This window comes from Schistocerca cancellata, chromosome 8 (assembly GCF_023864275.1).
Source record: "Schistocerca cancellata isolate TAMUIC-IGC-003103 chromosome 8, iqSchCanc2.1, whole genome shotgun sequence".
Taxonomy (NCBI): Eukaryota; Metazoa; Arthropoda; class Insecta; order Orthoptera; family Acrididae; genus Schistocerca; species Schistocerca cancellata.
Window position 1 is genome coordinate 540,539,223 of NC_064633.1, and position 16,193 is coordinate 540,555,415.

Sequence of the window (16,193 nt, forward strand, 5' to 3'; positions counted from 1 at the left end):
TTTGAAACCTGTTACAAGGCCAACTGTGAAGTACAGGAACTGCTTGTAAAGAAGCAAGCAGCATTTGTAATTAATGTGTGCTACTTATGAGTGGGTGTAATTAACGAGTGCTATTGTGAGTGGCTGTACCCGTAGCACAACAAACTATTGAAGTTCCAATGAACTGAAGAGCATATAGGAAATCAAGTGCACTTTAAATCAATTAAACAGTGGTACCTGGCAGCAAAGTAATATATATATATATATATATATATTACTTTGACTGCCTTTGATCGTGTATATATATACACAAACAAACACAAACATACACACAAAATCCAAGCTTTCGCAACCAACGGTTGCCTCATCAGGAAAGAGGGAAGGAGAAGGAAAGACAAAAGGATATGGGTTTTAAGGGAGAGGGTAAGGAGTCATTCCAATCCCGGGAGCGGAAAGACTTACCTTAGGGGGAAAAAAGGACAGGTATACACTCGCACACACACACATATCCATCCACACATACACAGACACAAGCAGACATTTGTAAAGGCAAAGAGTTTGGGCAGAGATGTCAGTCGGGACGGAAGTACAGAGGCAAAGATGATGTTGAAAGACAGGTGAGGTATGAGCGGCGGCAGATTGAAATTAGAAATTAGCGGAGATTGAGGCCTGGCAGATAGCGAGAAGAGAGGATATGCTGAAGGGCAAGTTCCCATCTCCGGAGTTCTGACAGGTTGGTGTTAGTGGGAAGTATCCAGATAACCCGGACGGTGTAACACTGTGCCAAGATGTGCTGGCCGTGCACCAAGGCATGTTTAGCCACAGGGTGATCCTCATTACCAACAAACACTGTCTGCCTGTGTCCATTCATGCGAATGGACAGTTTGTTGCTGGTCATTCCCACATAGAATGCATCACAGTGTAGGCAGGTCAGTTGGTAGATCACGTGGGTGCTTTCACACGTGGCTCTGCCTTTGATTGTGTACACCTTCCGGGTTACAGGACTGGAGTAGGTGGTGGTGGGAGGGTGCATGGGACAGGTTTTACACCGGGGGCGGTTACAAGGGTAGGAGCCAGAGGGTAGGGAAGGTGGTTTGGGGATTTCATAGGGTTCATCCCTATGAAATCCCCAAACCACCTTCCCTACCCTCTGGCTCCTACCCTTGTAACCGCCCCCGGTGTAAAACCTGTCCCATGCACCCTCCCACCACCACCTACTCCAGTCCTGTAACCCGGAAGGTGTACACAATCAAAGGCAGAGCCACGTGTGAAAGCACCCACGTGATCTACCAACTGACCTGCCTACACTGTGATGCATTCTATGTGGGAATGACCAGCAACAAACTGTCCATTCGCATGAATGGACACAGGCAGACAGTGTTTGTTGGTAATGAGGATCACCCTGTGGCTAAACATGCCTTGGTGCACGGCCAGCACATCTTGGCACAGTGTTACACCGTCCGGGTTATCTGGATACTTCCCACTAACACCAACCTGTCAGAACTCCGGAGATGGGAACTTGCCCTTCAGCATATCCTCTCTTCTCGCTATCCGCCAGGCCTCAATCTCCGCTAATTTCTAATTTCAATCTGCCGCCGCTCATACCTCACCTGTCTTTCAACATCATCTTTGCCTCTGTACTTCCGTCCCGACTGACATCTCTGCCCGAACTCTTTGCCTTTACAAATGTCTGCTTGTGTCTGTGTATGTGTGGATGGATATGTGTGTGTGTGCGAGTGTATACCTGTCCTTTTTTCCCCCTAAGGTAAGTCTTTCCGCTCCCGGGATTGGAATGACTCCTTACCCTCTCCCTTAAAACCCATATCCTTTTGTCTTTCCTTCTCCTTCCCTCTTTCCTGACGAGGCAACCGTTGGTTGCGAAAGCTTGGATTTTGTGTGTATGTTTGTGTTTGTTTGTGTGTCTGTCGACCTGCCAGCACTCTCGTTTGGTAAGTCACATCATCTTTGTTTTTTAAATATATTTTTCCTTCGTGGAATGTTTCCTTCTATTATAACTATATATATATATATATATATATATGAAATCCCCATACCACCTTCCCTACCCTCTGGCTCCTACCCCTGTAACCGCCCCCGGTGTAAAACCTGTCCCATGCACCCTCCCACCACCACCTATTCCAGTCCTGTAACCCGGAAGGTGTACACGATCAAAGGCAGAGCCACGTGTGAAAGCACCCACGTGATTTACCAACTGACCTGCCTACACTGTGAAGCGTTCTATGTGGGAATGACCAGCAACAAACTGTCCATTCGCATGAATGGACACAGGCAGACAGTGTTTGTTGGTAATGAGGATCACCCTGTGGCTAAACATGCCTTGGTGCACGGCCAGCACATCTTGGCACAGTGTTACACCGTCCGGGTTATCTGGATACTTCCCACTAACACCAACCTGTCAGAACTCCGGAGATGGGAACTTGCCCTTCAGCATATCCTCTCTTCTCGCTATCCGCCAGGCCTCAATCTCCGCTAATTTCTAATTTCAATTTGCCGCCGCTCGTACCTCACCTGTCTTTCAACATCATCTTTGCCTTTGTACATCCGCCCCGCCTGACATCTCTGCCCAAACTCTTTGCCTTTACAAATGTCTGCTTGTGTCTGTGTATATGAGGATGGATATGTGTGTGTGTGCGCGAGTGTATACCTGTCCTTTTTTCCCCCTAAGGTAAGTCTTTCCGCTCCCGGGATTGGAATGACTCCTTACCCTCTCCCTTAAAACCCAAATCCTTTTGTCTTTCCCTCTCCTTCCCTCTTTCCTGACGAGGCAACCATTGGTTGCGAAAGCTAGATTTTGTGTGTATGTTTGTGTTTGTGTGTGTGTCTATCGACCTGCCAGCGCTTTTGTTTGGTAAGTCTCACATCTTTCTTTTTAAATATATTTTTCCCACGTGGAATGTTTCCCTCTATTATATATATATATATATATATATATATATATATATATATATATATATATATATATATATAATAGAGGGAAACATTCCACGTGGGAAAAATATCCATCCACACATCCATCCACACATATGTGTGGATGGATATGTGTGTGTGTGTGCGAGTGTGTACCCGTCCTTTTTTCCCCCTAAGGTAAGTCTTTCCGCTCCCGGGACTGGAATGACTCCTTACCCTCTCCCTTAAAACCCACATCCTTTCGTCTTTCCCTCTCCTTCCCTCTTTCCTGATGAGGCAACAGTTTGTTGCGAAAGCTTGAATTTTGTGTGTATGTTTGTGTTCGTTTGTGTGTCTGTCGACCTGCCAGCACTTTCATTTGGTAAGTCACATCATCTTTGTTTTTAGATATATTTTTCCTTCGTGGAATGTTTCCTTCTAATATATATATATATATATATATATATATATATATATAATAGAGGGAAACATTCCACGTGGGAAAAATATTTCTAAAAAGAAAGATGATGAGACTTACCAAAAAAAGGCACTGGCAGGTCGATAGACACACAAACAAACACAAAAAATTATAGCTTTCGTAACCAACAGTTGCCTCGTCAGGAAAGAGGGAAGGAGAGGGAAAGACAAAAGGATTTGGGTTTTAAGGGAGAGGGTATGGAGTCAATCCAATCCCGGGAGCGGAAAGACTTACCTTAGGGGGAAAAAAGGACAGGTATACACTCGCACACACACACATATCCATCCGCATATACACAGACACAAGCAGACATTTGTAAAGGCAAAGAGTTTGGGCAGAGATGTCAGTCGGGGCGGAAGTACAGAGGCAAAGATGAAAGACAGGTGAGGTATGAGCGGCGGCAAATTGAAATTAGTGGAGATTGAGGCCTGGCGGATAGCGAGAAGAGAGGATATGCTGAAGGGCAAGTTCCTATCTCTGGAGTTCTGACAGGTTGGTGTTAATGGGAAGTATCCAGATAACCCGGACGGTGTAACACTGTGCCAAGATGTGCTGGCCGTGCACCAAGGCATGTTTAGCCACAGGGTGATCCTCATTACCAACAAACACTGTCTGCCTGTGTCCATTCATGCGAATGGACAGTTTGTTGCTGGTCATTCCCACATAGAATGCATCACAGTGTAGGCAGGTCAGTTGGTAAATCACGTGGGTGCTTTCACACGTGGCTCTGCCTTTGATCGTGTACACCTTCCTGGTTACAGGACTGGAATAGGTGGTGGTGGGAGGGTGCATGGGACAGGTTTTACACCGGGGGCGGTTACAGGGGTAGGAGCCAGAGGGTAGGGAAGGTGGTTTGGGGATTTCATAGGGATGAACTAAGAGGTTACGAAGGTTAGGTGGATGGCGGAAAGACACTCTTGGTGGAGTGGGGAGGATTTCATGAAGGATGGATCTCATTTCAGGGCAGGATTTGAGGAAGTCTTATCCCTGCTGGAGAGCCACATTCAGAATCTGATCCAGTCCCGGAAAGTATCCTGTCACAAGTGGGGCACTTTTGGGGTTCTTCTGTGGAAGGTTCCGGGTTTGAGGAGATGAGGAAGTGGCTCTGGTTTTTTGCTTCTGTACCAGGTCGGGAGGGTAGTTACGGGATGCAAAAGATGTTTTCAGGTTATTGGTGTATTGGTTCAAGGATTCCGGACTGGAGCAGATTCGTTTGCCACGAAGACCTAGGCTGTAGGGAAGGGACCGTTTGATGTGGAATGGGTGGCAGCTGTCATAATGGAGGTACTGTTGCTTGTTGGTGGGTTTGATGTGGACGGACGTGTGAAGCTGGCCATTGGACAGGTGGAGGTCAACGTCAAGGAAAGTGGCATGGGATTTGGAGTAGGACCAGGTGAATATGATGGAACCAAAGGAGTTGAGGTTGGAGAGGAAATTCTGGAGTTGTTCTTCACTGTGAGTCCAGATCATGAAAATGTCATCAATAAATCTGTACCAAACTTTGGGTTGGCAGGCCTGGGTAACCAAGAAGGCTTCCTCTAAGCGACCCATGAATAGGTTGGCGTACTAGGGGGCCGTCCTGGTACCCATGGCTGTTCCCTTTAATTGTTGGTATGTCTGGCCTTCGAAAGTGAAGAAGTTGTGGGTCAGGATGAAGCTGGCTAAGGTAATGAGGAAGGAGGTTTTAGGTAGGGTGGCAGGTGATCGGCATGGAAGGAAGTGCTCCATCGCAGTGAGGCCCTGGACATGCGGAATATTTGTGTATAAGGAAGTGGCATCAATGGTTACAAGGATGGTTTCCGGGGGTAACAGACTGGGTAGGGATTCCAGGCGTTCGAGAAAGTGGTTGGTGTCTTTGATGAAGGATGGGAGACTGCATGTAATGGGTTGAAGGTGTTTATCTACGTAGGCAGAGATGCGTTCTGTGGGGGCTTGGTAACCAGCTACAATGGGACGGCCGGGATGATTGGGTTTGTGAATTTTGGGAAGAAGGTAGAAGGTAGGGGTGCGGGGTGTTGGTGGGGTCAGGAGGTTGATGGAGTCAGGTGAAAGGTTTTGTAGGGGGCCTAAGGTTCTGAGGATTCCTTGAAGCTCCGCCTGGACATCAGGAATGGGATTACTTTGGCAAACTTTGTAAGTGGTGTTGTCTGAAAGCTGACACAGTCCCTCAGCCACATACTCCCGACGATCAAGTACCACGGACGTGGAACCCTTGTCCGCCGGAAGAATGACGATGGATCGGTCAGCCTTCAGATCACGGATAGCCTGGGCTTCAGCAGTGGTGATGTTGGGAGTATAATTAAGGTTTTTTAAGAAGGATTGAGAGGCAAGGCTGAAAGTCAGAAATTCCTGGAAGGTTAGGAGAGGGTGATTTTGAGGAAGAGGAGGTGGGTCCCGCTGTGACAGAGGACGGAACTGTTCCAAGCATGGTTCCATTTGGATAGTGTCTTGGGGAGTTGGATCGTTAGGAGTAGGATTAGGATCATTTTTCTTCGTGGCAAAGTGATATTTCCAGCAGAGAGTACGGGTGTAGGACAGTAAATCTTTGACGAGGGCTGTTTGGTTAAATCTGGGAGTGGGGCTGAAGGTGAGGCCTTTGGATAGGACAGAGGTTTCGGATTGGGAGAGAGGTTTGGAGGAAAGGTTAACTACTGAATTGGGGTGTTGTGGTTCCAGATTGTGTTGATTGTAATGTTGAGGTTTTGGAGGGAGTGGAGCTGGAAGTGGGAGATTGAGTAGATGGGAGAGACTGGGTTTGTGTGCAATGAGAGGAGGTTGAGGTTTGCTGGGAAGGTTGTGAAGGGTGAGTGAGTTGCCTTTCCGGAGGTGGGAAACCAGGAGATTGGATAGTTTTTTAAGTTGCCACCCATTCCACATCAAACGGTCCCTTCCCTACAGCCTAGGTCTTCGTGGCAAACCAATCTGCTCCAGTCCGGAATCCTTGAACCAATACACCAACAACCTGAAAACAGCTTTTGCATCCCGTAACTACCCTCCCGACCTGGTACAGAAGCAAATAACCAGAGCCACTTCCTCATCTCCTCAAACCCGGAACCTTCCACAGAAGAACCCCAAAAGTGCCCCACTTGTGACAGGATACCTTCCGGGACTGGATCAGTTTCTGAATGTGGCTCTCCAGCAGGGATACGACTTCCTCAAATCCTGCCCTGAAATGAGATCCATCCTTCATGAAATCCTCCCCACTCCACCAAGAGTGTCTTTCCGCCGTCCACCTAACCTTCGTAACCTCTTAGTTCATCCCTATGAAATCCCCAAACCACCTTCCCTACCCTCTGGCTCCTACCCCTGTAACCGCCCCCGGTGTAAAACCTCTCCCATGCACCCTCCCACCACCACCTATTCCAGTCCTGTAACCAGGAAGGTGTATACGATCAAAGGCAGAGCCACGTGTGAAAGCACCCACGAGATTTACCAACTGACCTGCCTACACTGTGACGCGTTCTATGTGGGAATGACCAGCAACAAACTGTCCATTCGCATGAATGGACACAGGCAGACAGTGTTTGTTGGTAATGAGGATCACCCTGTGGCTAAACATGCCTTGGTGCACGGCCAGCACATCTTGGCACAGTGTTACACCATCCGGGTGATCTGGATACTTCCCACTAACACCAACCTGTCAGAACTCCGGAGATGGGAACTTGCCCTTCAGCATATCCTCTCTTCTCGCTATCCGCCAGACCTCAATCTCCGCTAATTTCTAATTTCAATTTGCCGCCGCTCATACCTCACCTGTCTTTCATCTTTGCCTCTGTACTTCCACCCCGAGTGACATCTCTGCCCAAACTCTTTGCCTTTACAAATGTCTGCTTGTGTCTGTGTATATGCGGACGGATATGTGTGTGTGTGTGTGCGCGAGTGTATACCTGTCCTTTTTTCCCCCTAAGGTAAGTCTTTCCGCTCCTGGGATTGTAATGACTCCTTACCCTCTCCCTTAAAACCCAAATCCTTTTGTCTTTCCCTCTCCTTCCCTCTTTCCTGACGAGGCAACCGTTGGTTGCGAAAGCTAGAATTTTGTGTGTATGTTTGTGTTTGTTTGTGTGTCTATCGACCTGCCAGCGCTTTTGTTTGGTAAGTCTCATCATCTTTCTTTTTAGGTATATTTTTCCCACGTGGAATGTTTCCCTAGAAAGAAAGATGATGAGACTTACCAAACAAAAGCGCTGGCAGGTCGATAGACACACAAACATACACACAAAATTCAAGCTTTCGCAACCAATGGTTGCTTCGTCAGGAAAGAGGGAAGGAGAGGGAAAGACGAAAGGATGTGGGTTTTAAGGGAGAGGGTAAGGAGTCATTCCAAGCCCAGGAGCGGAAAGACTTACCTTAGGGGGAAAAAAGGACGGGTATACACTCGCGCACACACACACATATCCATCCACACATATACAGACACAAGCAGACATATCCCAATATGTCCGCTTGTGTCTGTATATGTGTGGATGGATATGTGTGTGCGTGCGAGTTCTTCTCACATCACCGATCATTTTTAGCCGCTTCCCACAGGTTTTAACGTCATTATTTCTTCATCAGACAATTGTTAGCCTCATTTCCATAATCTGCCACCACCAAACCACTTCTTTTAATACATCCTCACGTAGTTTTTTTCGAAATTTTCCCGAATTTCTCCACCCTTTAACGTGTTTTGGCGGCAACACAACCACCTAACCTTTATGCACATCGTTATCTACCTACACAAGTTCACCACAGGATCAACATAGCCCAGCTCTAACCAACCCTTTTTCGCCTTTTTTCACACCAGATCTTTTTTTGCTTTCTAGTTCACCTTTATCTCTTCCCATATATTTTTATATTTATTTTCATTTTCATTTCAGCCTCATGTTACACTTTCCACCTTCTAGTACCATATCACCCTCACAACACCTCCACAACGACCCCATTAAGTTTTATTTACATTCCCTCCGCAAACATGCCTTCGCCCTAGCCAGATCACACTCCCATATTTTATTTTCTCAGGCTTGTCTGACATTTGGCATCACCCCCAAAGGCCTCACACTTAAAGTTCCCATCTCTGGCTGCAACCCTTCTTTCCATCACTCCCTATACCAGTTCCAAACTGAACAATCCATTGCCCTCACCCACCTAATCCTTCACCTACACATACACTCAGCCAATCAACATACCCGTCAACTCCTATCCTTAATAAAAGTCCTCAATCTTTCCTCTCCCACATCCACACCGGCTATTCAGAGCATCCTCCTACAGGCCAACCGCCAATTAGAACAGCATGCCACCCTTCACCTCAAAAAACTATCCAATCTCCTGGTCTTTAAATATATCTGCTTGTGTCTGTATATGTGTGGATGGATATGTGTGTGTGTGCGAGTGTGTACCCGTCCTTTTTTCCCCCTAAGGTAAGTCTTTCCGCTCCCGGGACTGGAATGACTCCTTACCCTCTCCCTTAAAACCCACATCCTTTCGTCTTTCCCTCTCCTTCCCTCTTTCCTGATGAGGCAACAGTTTGTTGCGAAAGCTTGAATTTTGTGTGTATGTTTGTGTTCGTTTGTGTGTCTGTCGACCTGCCAGCACTTTCATTTGTTAAGTCACATCTTCTTTGTTTTTAGGTATATTTTTCCTTCATGGAATGTTTCCTTCTATTATAACCATATATATATATATAATAGAGGGAAACATTCCACGTGGGAAAAATATTTCTAAAAAGAAAGATAATGAGACTTACCAAACAAAAGCGCTGGCAGGTCGATAGACACACAAACAAACACAAACATACACACAAAATTCTAGCTTTCGCTCATTTCATGAGATGCATCCTTCATGAAATCCTCCCCACTCCACCAAGAGTGTCTTTCCGCCGTCCACCTAACCTTCGTAACCTCTTAGTTCATCCCTATGAAATCCCCAAACCACCTTCCCTACCCTCTGGCTCCTACCCCTGTAACCGCCCCCGGTGTAAAACCTGTCCCATGCACCCTCCCACCACCACCTATTCCAGTCCTGTAACCAGGAAGGTGTACACGATCAAAGGCAGAGCCACGTGTGAAAGCATCCACGTGATTTACCAACTGACCTGCCTACACTGTGACGCGTTCTATGTGGGAATGACCAGCAACAAACTGTCCATTCGCATGAATGGACACAGGCAGACAGTGTTTGTTGGTAATGAGGATCACCCTGTGGCTAAACATGCCTTGGTGCACGGCCAGCACATCTTGGCACAGTGTTACACCGTCCGGGTTATCCGGATACTTCCCACTAACACCAACCTGTCAGAACTCCGGAGATGGGAACTTGCCCTTCAGCATATCCTCTCTTCTCGCTATCCGCCAGGCCTCAATCTCCGCTAATTTCAATTTGCCGCCGCTCATACCTCACCTGTCTTTCATCTTTGCCTCTGTACTTCCGCCCCGACTGACATCTCTGCCCAAACTCTTTGCCTTTACAAATGTCTGCTTGTGTCTGTGTATATGCGGATGGATATGTGTGTGTGTGCGAGTGTATACCTGTCCTTTTTTCCCCCTAAGGTAAGTCTTTCCGCTTCCGGGATTGGAATGACTCATTATCCTCTCCCTTAAAACCCAAATCCTTTTGTCTTTCCCTCTCCTTCCCTCTTTCCTGACGAGGCAACCGTTGGTTGCGAAAGCTAGAATTTTGTGTGTATGTTTGTGTTTGTTTGTGTGTCTATCGACCTGCCAGCGCTTTTGTTTGGTAAATCTCATCATCTTTCTTTTTATATATATTTTTCCCACGTGGATAGTTTCCCTCTATTATATTCATATATATATATATTTAAAAAGAAAGATGATGAGACTTACCAAACAAAAGCGCTGGCAGGTCGATGGACACACAAAATTCTAGCTTTCGCAACCAACGGTTGCCTCGTCAGGAAAGAGGGAAGGAGAAAGAAAGACAAAAGGATATGGGTTGTAAGGGAGAGGGTAAGGAGTCATTCCGATCCCGGGAGCGGAAAGACTTACCTTAGGGGGAAAAAAGGACAGGTATACACTCGCACACACACACATATCCATCCGCATATACACAGACACAAGCAGACATTTGTAAAGGCCTTTATATATATATAAAAACAAAGATGATGTGACTTACCAAATGAAAGTGCTGGCAGGTCGACAGACACACAAACGAACACAAACATACACACAAAATTCAAGCTTTCGCAACAAACTGTGCCTCATCAGGAAAGAGGGAAGGAGAGGGAAAGACGAAAGGATGTGGGTTTTAAGGGAGAGGGTAAGGAGTCATTCCAGTCCCGGGAGCGGAAAGACTTACCTTAGGGGGAAAAAAGGACGGGTATACACTCGCGCACACACACACACACACACACACACACACACACACACACACACACACACACACACATATCCATCCACACATATCTAATTAAACCAGTCACACAGTGGTATTGAGTTAATTGTAAAAATATAGCACATAACATCGAACATGATGAAATATTAAAATGTTTGACCTACTGTTCATAGATAAAATAAAGTAACTTTCAAAAAAAAATTTGCCAATTTTTTTTTTATAGATTAAAGTATTGTTATACCCATGATACAAAAGTAAGGAACTAGGAAATGTGTCACAGATAAATGCTATTATGTAAGCCGCTGCTGCAATGCTTCGTGCTACTGAACTGCAATGGAATGCACTGCATGTGAAAACCATTATGCAATTTTAAAATACAAGCACCAGTTACACATGAAACAGAAGTCGAGCACCATATGTTATTGACAGTGTACAATAAAAGCAGTAAATACAGCCTTGGAGCTATTGAAATGGAGTGTGACACATGTCCAAGCATAATTTAATTAAAAACAGTGGTACATGACAGTCAACATACTGCAATATCAAAAATTAATGGTATTCAATAAAATGTCATACTTACTCCCTCTGATATAACATAAGATCTTAACTATGACAGTATGCTAATTGTAGAACACATTGTAATACTCAACAAAACAAATATATAATGTTTAAACAGTTTTCAAGGGATAACACAGGCACTGTTTATAATTTTAAGTAAATCAGCTGTAAGCTATATGTGCCATTGAATGAAGGATATAACTGATATAGTGTTGCTTTTTATATATTTGTAGTTGGTGGTCAGAGTTTATTCCAAGAGGCTGTCAAACACCAGAAAAATGAATTCCTGATGAAGCCACTTTTTTCCATTTATCATGTGATCTGCTTCTTTTTATGGAGAGCACTGACCTCAGTTTCTTCAAGGACAACAAGTGTGGTGCCTTTCGGCGCAGATGTGAGACTTCCTTGCCATCTTCAATAGACTATAGTGTACTGTTATTGTCTCTCAGGAGATATCTTGTTTCACTGGGATAACACATGGTATTTTAGGGATGTTTACTTAAAATGGCTGATGTTGACTGAAACATGATGTGTGTTGTAAAGTTGCAATCCCTTTTGGTAGTCTTAATAAACGCTCTTCCTTCTTTCAGATATTTTACAACTGTTAGGTTCTGCCATTCACTCTCATACTGGGCAACTCAATAACTTGTTGAAGCACTGTTTATTATTTTCAAATATCTGGTGTTAAATGGCTTGTCAGATAAGTTGGATACAATTGCATTATATATTACGCAGGAAACAGTTTTCTTAAAAAATTTAGTGCATTTGTTTGGTGAATTGTTATGCAAGGGAATGGAAGTTTACATACTACAAAAATTTTTGGTTTTTGTAATAAGATGTATCTTTGCTATTAATATTAGTTGTAAAATACACGGAGCCTCTGTGAAGATCACATCCTACATTAGAATCCGAACAGCATTTAAATTTAACTGTTATGCCCTTATATATTATGGCTCTGGTCCTCTCTCTCTTTTAACTTGACTCCACTGTTTCAATTTAAGATTCATTTCTACATTATGTCTTACTTTGTATTCTTATGTCACTGATTTGATAATGGGGTAACCTCTAACATGTCATTAGAAGTTAAATATACAGAACAATTTTGGTGACCAAGACAAGTGTATAATCATTAGTGTCAACATGGTCACCTTTTATCTAAGGCAATGAACTAATGTACCCTCTGTGCACCCCCCCCCCCCCCCACACACACACACATATACATAGGAGGGTGGTGGAGGGAGAGGGTTCAACTATAAGACAAGTTACAATACTACTATTGTTCTGTGAAATGAAACAACTTAAATGTAATGAATGTCAAACCTTATTCCAGTCCTGGAGATCGTAAAATGTTCCACGTTTTCCCATCAGCTTACGGTACACCACCATAGGAAAATGGACATCCAAAATAATGTTGTTATATATTGCTAAACCTAAGACTATGCCAATCAATGTGAACTGGGCATCACTCTCAAATGATGTGGGGTTAAACCAGACAGTCTGAGTTTCTTGCTGGAAGGTGAACATACCTGGGAAGACACACAAATTACTGTAAAGCACAGAAAACACACAATTCAAATCTTTTATTTCGATATAAGAAATTTTTTGTGAACGTACCATAATCCGCATTGAATATTTCTTCAACAATTAACTGGAAAAATTCTTTCGACACTCCGCCTTCGTCTATACCCTGTTCACCTTCAAATTCAACAACCAATTGTTTCTTAAAATCTTTTGGGCTCTCCATCGCTACCACTTCCAACTATAAACAAAAACAATCCTTCTACTTATAAGCACAGCATTTACTACCTGACAAAATTAACCACTGTACACTAATGGGAAAGAACAACTAAAAGAAATGATATCAGGAGCAACAATATATTCATGTGTAGTTGTTAGTGAACAACTTACGACAAGCAAAACACATTTACAGCCAAAGATTGAAATACGAATAGTAACTACTGAATATAGCGTGAACTTGCTCTTTACCTAGTCCTCATACATTTCATCAATCGTGATTCTGATTAGGTTTCAGATCTCTTTTCACTATGATGCACAAGCAATTTTTAATGACTCACAATTGATGAGAAAATGGTGAATATTTTATTTGGTAATTCCATGAAGGACTGAGACTTTGCACCAGAGAGTTTGTGAATCCCTGTTACAGCCTATGATCCACCCAATCCTTGCTGAATAATTATGATTAATACATTTTGTTCTTATGGAACCATAGAGTTAGGATTTTAAGTGTGTTCCATGTTTAAAGCAGTTCAGGAGAATACTCCAATTTCTAAATAAATAGTATCTCAGTTTCCATTTAGTTCGTTAAACTTTGCCCACATGTGCACACTCACAAGACGTCCTTCCTCCTGTGATCACTGACCTCATGTATCCTGTAAGAGAATTACTAGGAGCAATTTAGTGAAATTCAGTCCCTGTTTGATCTGAAGTCCGGTAGTTAGATTTCTGTTGCGTGTTTTTTCTTTGAATTATGAACTAGGCCTGAAGTCAGCTAATATTGCTGGGACTTCTGATGAGTTGGCACTCAAGACAAGGTACAGAATGTTAGGAACTGTATTTCTTCATAGGAATTTCACTGCTATGGGAAATCCTTGTTATAGGGTGAAATATCATCCCACCAAAGAATTATTAACCAATATTTAGACTTTTGTATAGTCAAGAAACAATGGGTGCATTTTAATGGGATGACTGCTATTGTATGGTCAGAATGTACTTTCCTAATTCATAGTCCAATGCTCAGGACAAAAGGGTTCCACTTCAGTGCACCTGGATGCAGTGACTACCAAAAGCCACAAAAGACAGACAGGTATTGATATGTTTGCTTCACACTGAAAAGGGTTTCTCAACTAAGCTGAGGAACACTGCTGAGCCCCCAAGTGACCACTGAGGGAATCTTGAGTGGCGGCTTAAAGGCATTCCCATCGCAAACAAGTGGGCTGCTTATTAAGCTACAGCCTTCTTGACAAACCAGGAAGGCCAAGAAATGCCTGAAGAAATTCTCAGAAATTTTCACAAGAAAATCTGGCATGTAAGCCACTAAGAGAACCAAAAGACAACAGTCACAAGTGCTGCAACGGGTCACAAAGTGAGAACAATGCTGGAGTTCGCATGTTATATGCTAGATGCCGCCCAGGGACTTTTTGAAGCAAGGTCAAAAAGTTTGGCACCCTTTGCAGAGACTGAAAGGGCAGTTATCCAGTACCATTCATTCATTGGATGACAGTGTATACTGAAACTGTAAACAACAAAGACAATGTAATGGGACATTCAGTGCCCTGAAGGACAGTGTGAGGGAAAAAACTAAACTACCAAGCAGGGGAAATCTAGAGATCAGTTGAGTCAATTAGATCAGTCTGGGGCTCTTTAAGATTTGATCAGTGGGAGGATTTGTGGGCCTATGTTGCAAGACTGGGATTCAGATTTGATTTCACATTCATTCTGAGGTGACTTGCGTGTCTTTACTACAGTAAAAGTACACCAATGCATACTTTCTTAGTCGCAGAATGTCAAAGACAACTGATAAAAGTGGAGGTAGCAGCTACTTATAAGAAGATTATTAGAGGTCCTTGTAAGCTGAGGATGTAAAATCGAGTTTAGTAGCTCCTCAATTTAATAGAGGATGTCTCCTCAATTTTATAGAGGAAGTAATTGGTTAACAGCAGCTATTCTACATCCAAATCAACAGTACTTCTTCCCCCTTAGATAATTCCATATTTTACCCAGATAACATCTGGTCACACACAGTGAGAAAGATACAAACCCTATTAAGATTGTCAAATATTACTGCTTTTCTGATCGGCAAATTGCCTCATGTGTCAGCCAGTTGATAAGTCAGCAATATAAATGATGATCAATTTCTTTGTCACAGTCCTCTGTAAGAACCATATTGTACACACTTATATGAATGACATGGACTGTGGTTTCCCAGGACATTTTCAGGCATGGATTTCATTGTCAGATATTTAGAGGTTATTACAGCACATGAGGGCTTCTCACCATTATTAGTTATTAAGGTCAGTGATCATGTACAGTTCTGCAATGTAAGTAGCTTACATATTGTCGTGAGTCTAATATATGGTATGAAGTTCCTTTCAGTCACTTGCTTCTTGATGTTTCACAAATTTTAATGAATTATTTCATCTGTATTACAGAACTGTGACTGACTCTAAATTCCATAAGATTGCACTGTAGAGGTCACGCAGCATCAATCTTACTTTTCTTCAATATTCTAAAAATGCAATATACATAGGTTGGAACTTAAATAGTGGCTACACTGCTGTGGAGAGACTATGCAATGGAATCTACTATTGTCACTGATAGTACACATTGCTGACATACCTACCATACCTCTGAGCAAGTGGATTCACCCGTCCAACGTCACCGGCGTGCGCGCAGTCGAGGGAAACACAGTTACTCATGAGCGAGTGGTCTAACGTAATGGTGTCACTATGTTTTTGAAACAGGAAAAACGGAGTTGGATCAAGATTTAATGTGCCAGAGGTCGTACAGCATAACAATTCATCAATATCTTCAATAGGTGTGTGGGGAATCTGCATTGCCTTACAGAATAGTGTCACACTGGGTAAAAGCCTTCAAAAGGTCGGCAAACTGTGGAAGACAAGCACCGGGCAGGTTGTCCTAGTGTCTCTGAAGAAGTGCATGCTGTTGCTGTGTTAGTGGACAGTGATCAATGCCATATGATTTGTGAGCTCACCCACGAAACCGGATTAGCACATATGACTGTGCTTCGCATCCTGAAGGAATGCCTGGGCATGCAAAACATTGTATCACAATGGGTTCCACACAACTTGACGGAAATACAGAAATGGATGCATTATGACGCTGCTCAGATGCACTTTGAGCGCTATGAGTGCGAAGGAGAGGCTTTCTTATGCCGTATCATAACAATGGATGAGGAAATGGGCCACAT

The 16,193-nt window shown here is 43.7% G+C and overlaps 1 protein-coding gene across 2 annotated transcripts in view; it reads right to left on the reverse strand.

Annotated features, from left to right (window-relative positions):
• The window catches only part of LOC126094557 (ubiquitin-protein ligase E3A), a 161,800-nt gene that overhangs the window by 64,320 nt on the left and 81,287 nt on the right, over positions 1-16,193 (reverse strand). For both annotated transcript variants that reach the window (XM_049908992.1, XM_049908991.1), the window contains exons 7-8: positions 12,860-13,004; positions 12,566-12,771 (exon numbers count right to left, since the gene is read on the reverse strand). In XM_049908992.1, coding sequence (XP_049764949.1) covers positions 12,566-12,771; positions 12,860-13,004 — 351 coding nt within the window. The remainder of the gene's footprint in view (positions 1-12,565; positions 12,772-12,859; positions 13,005-16,193) is intronic.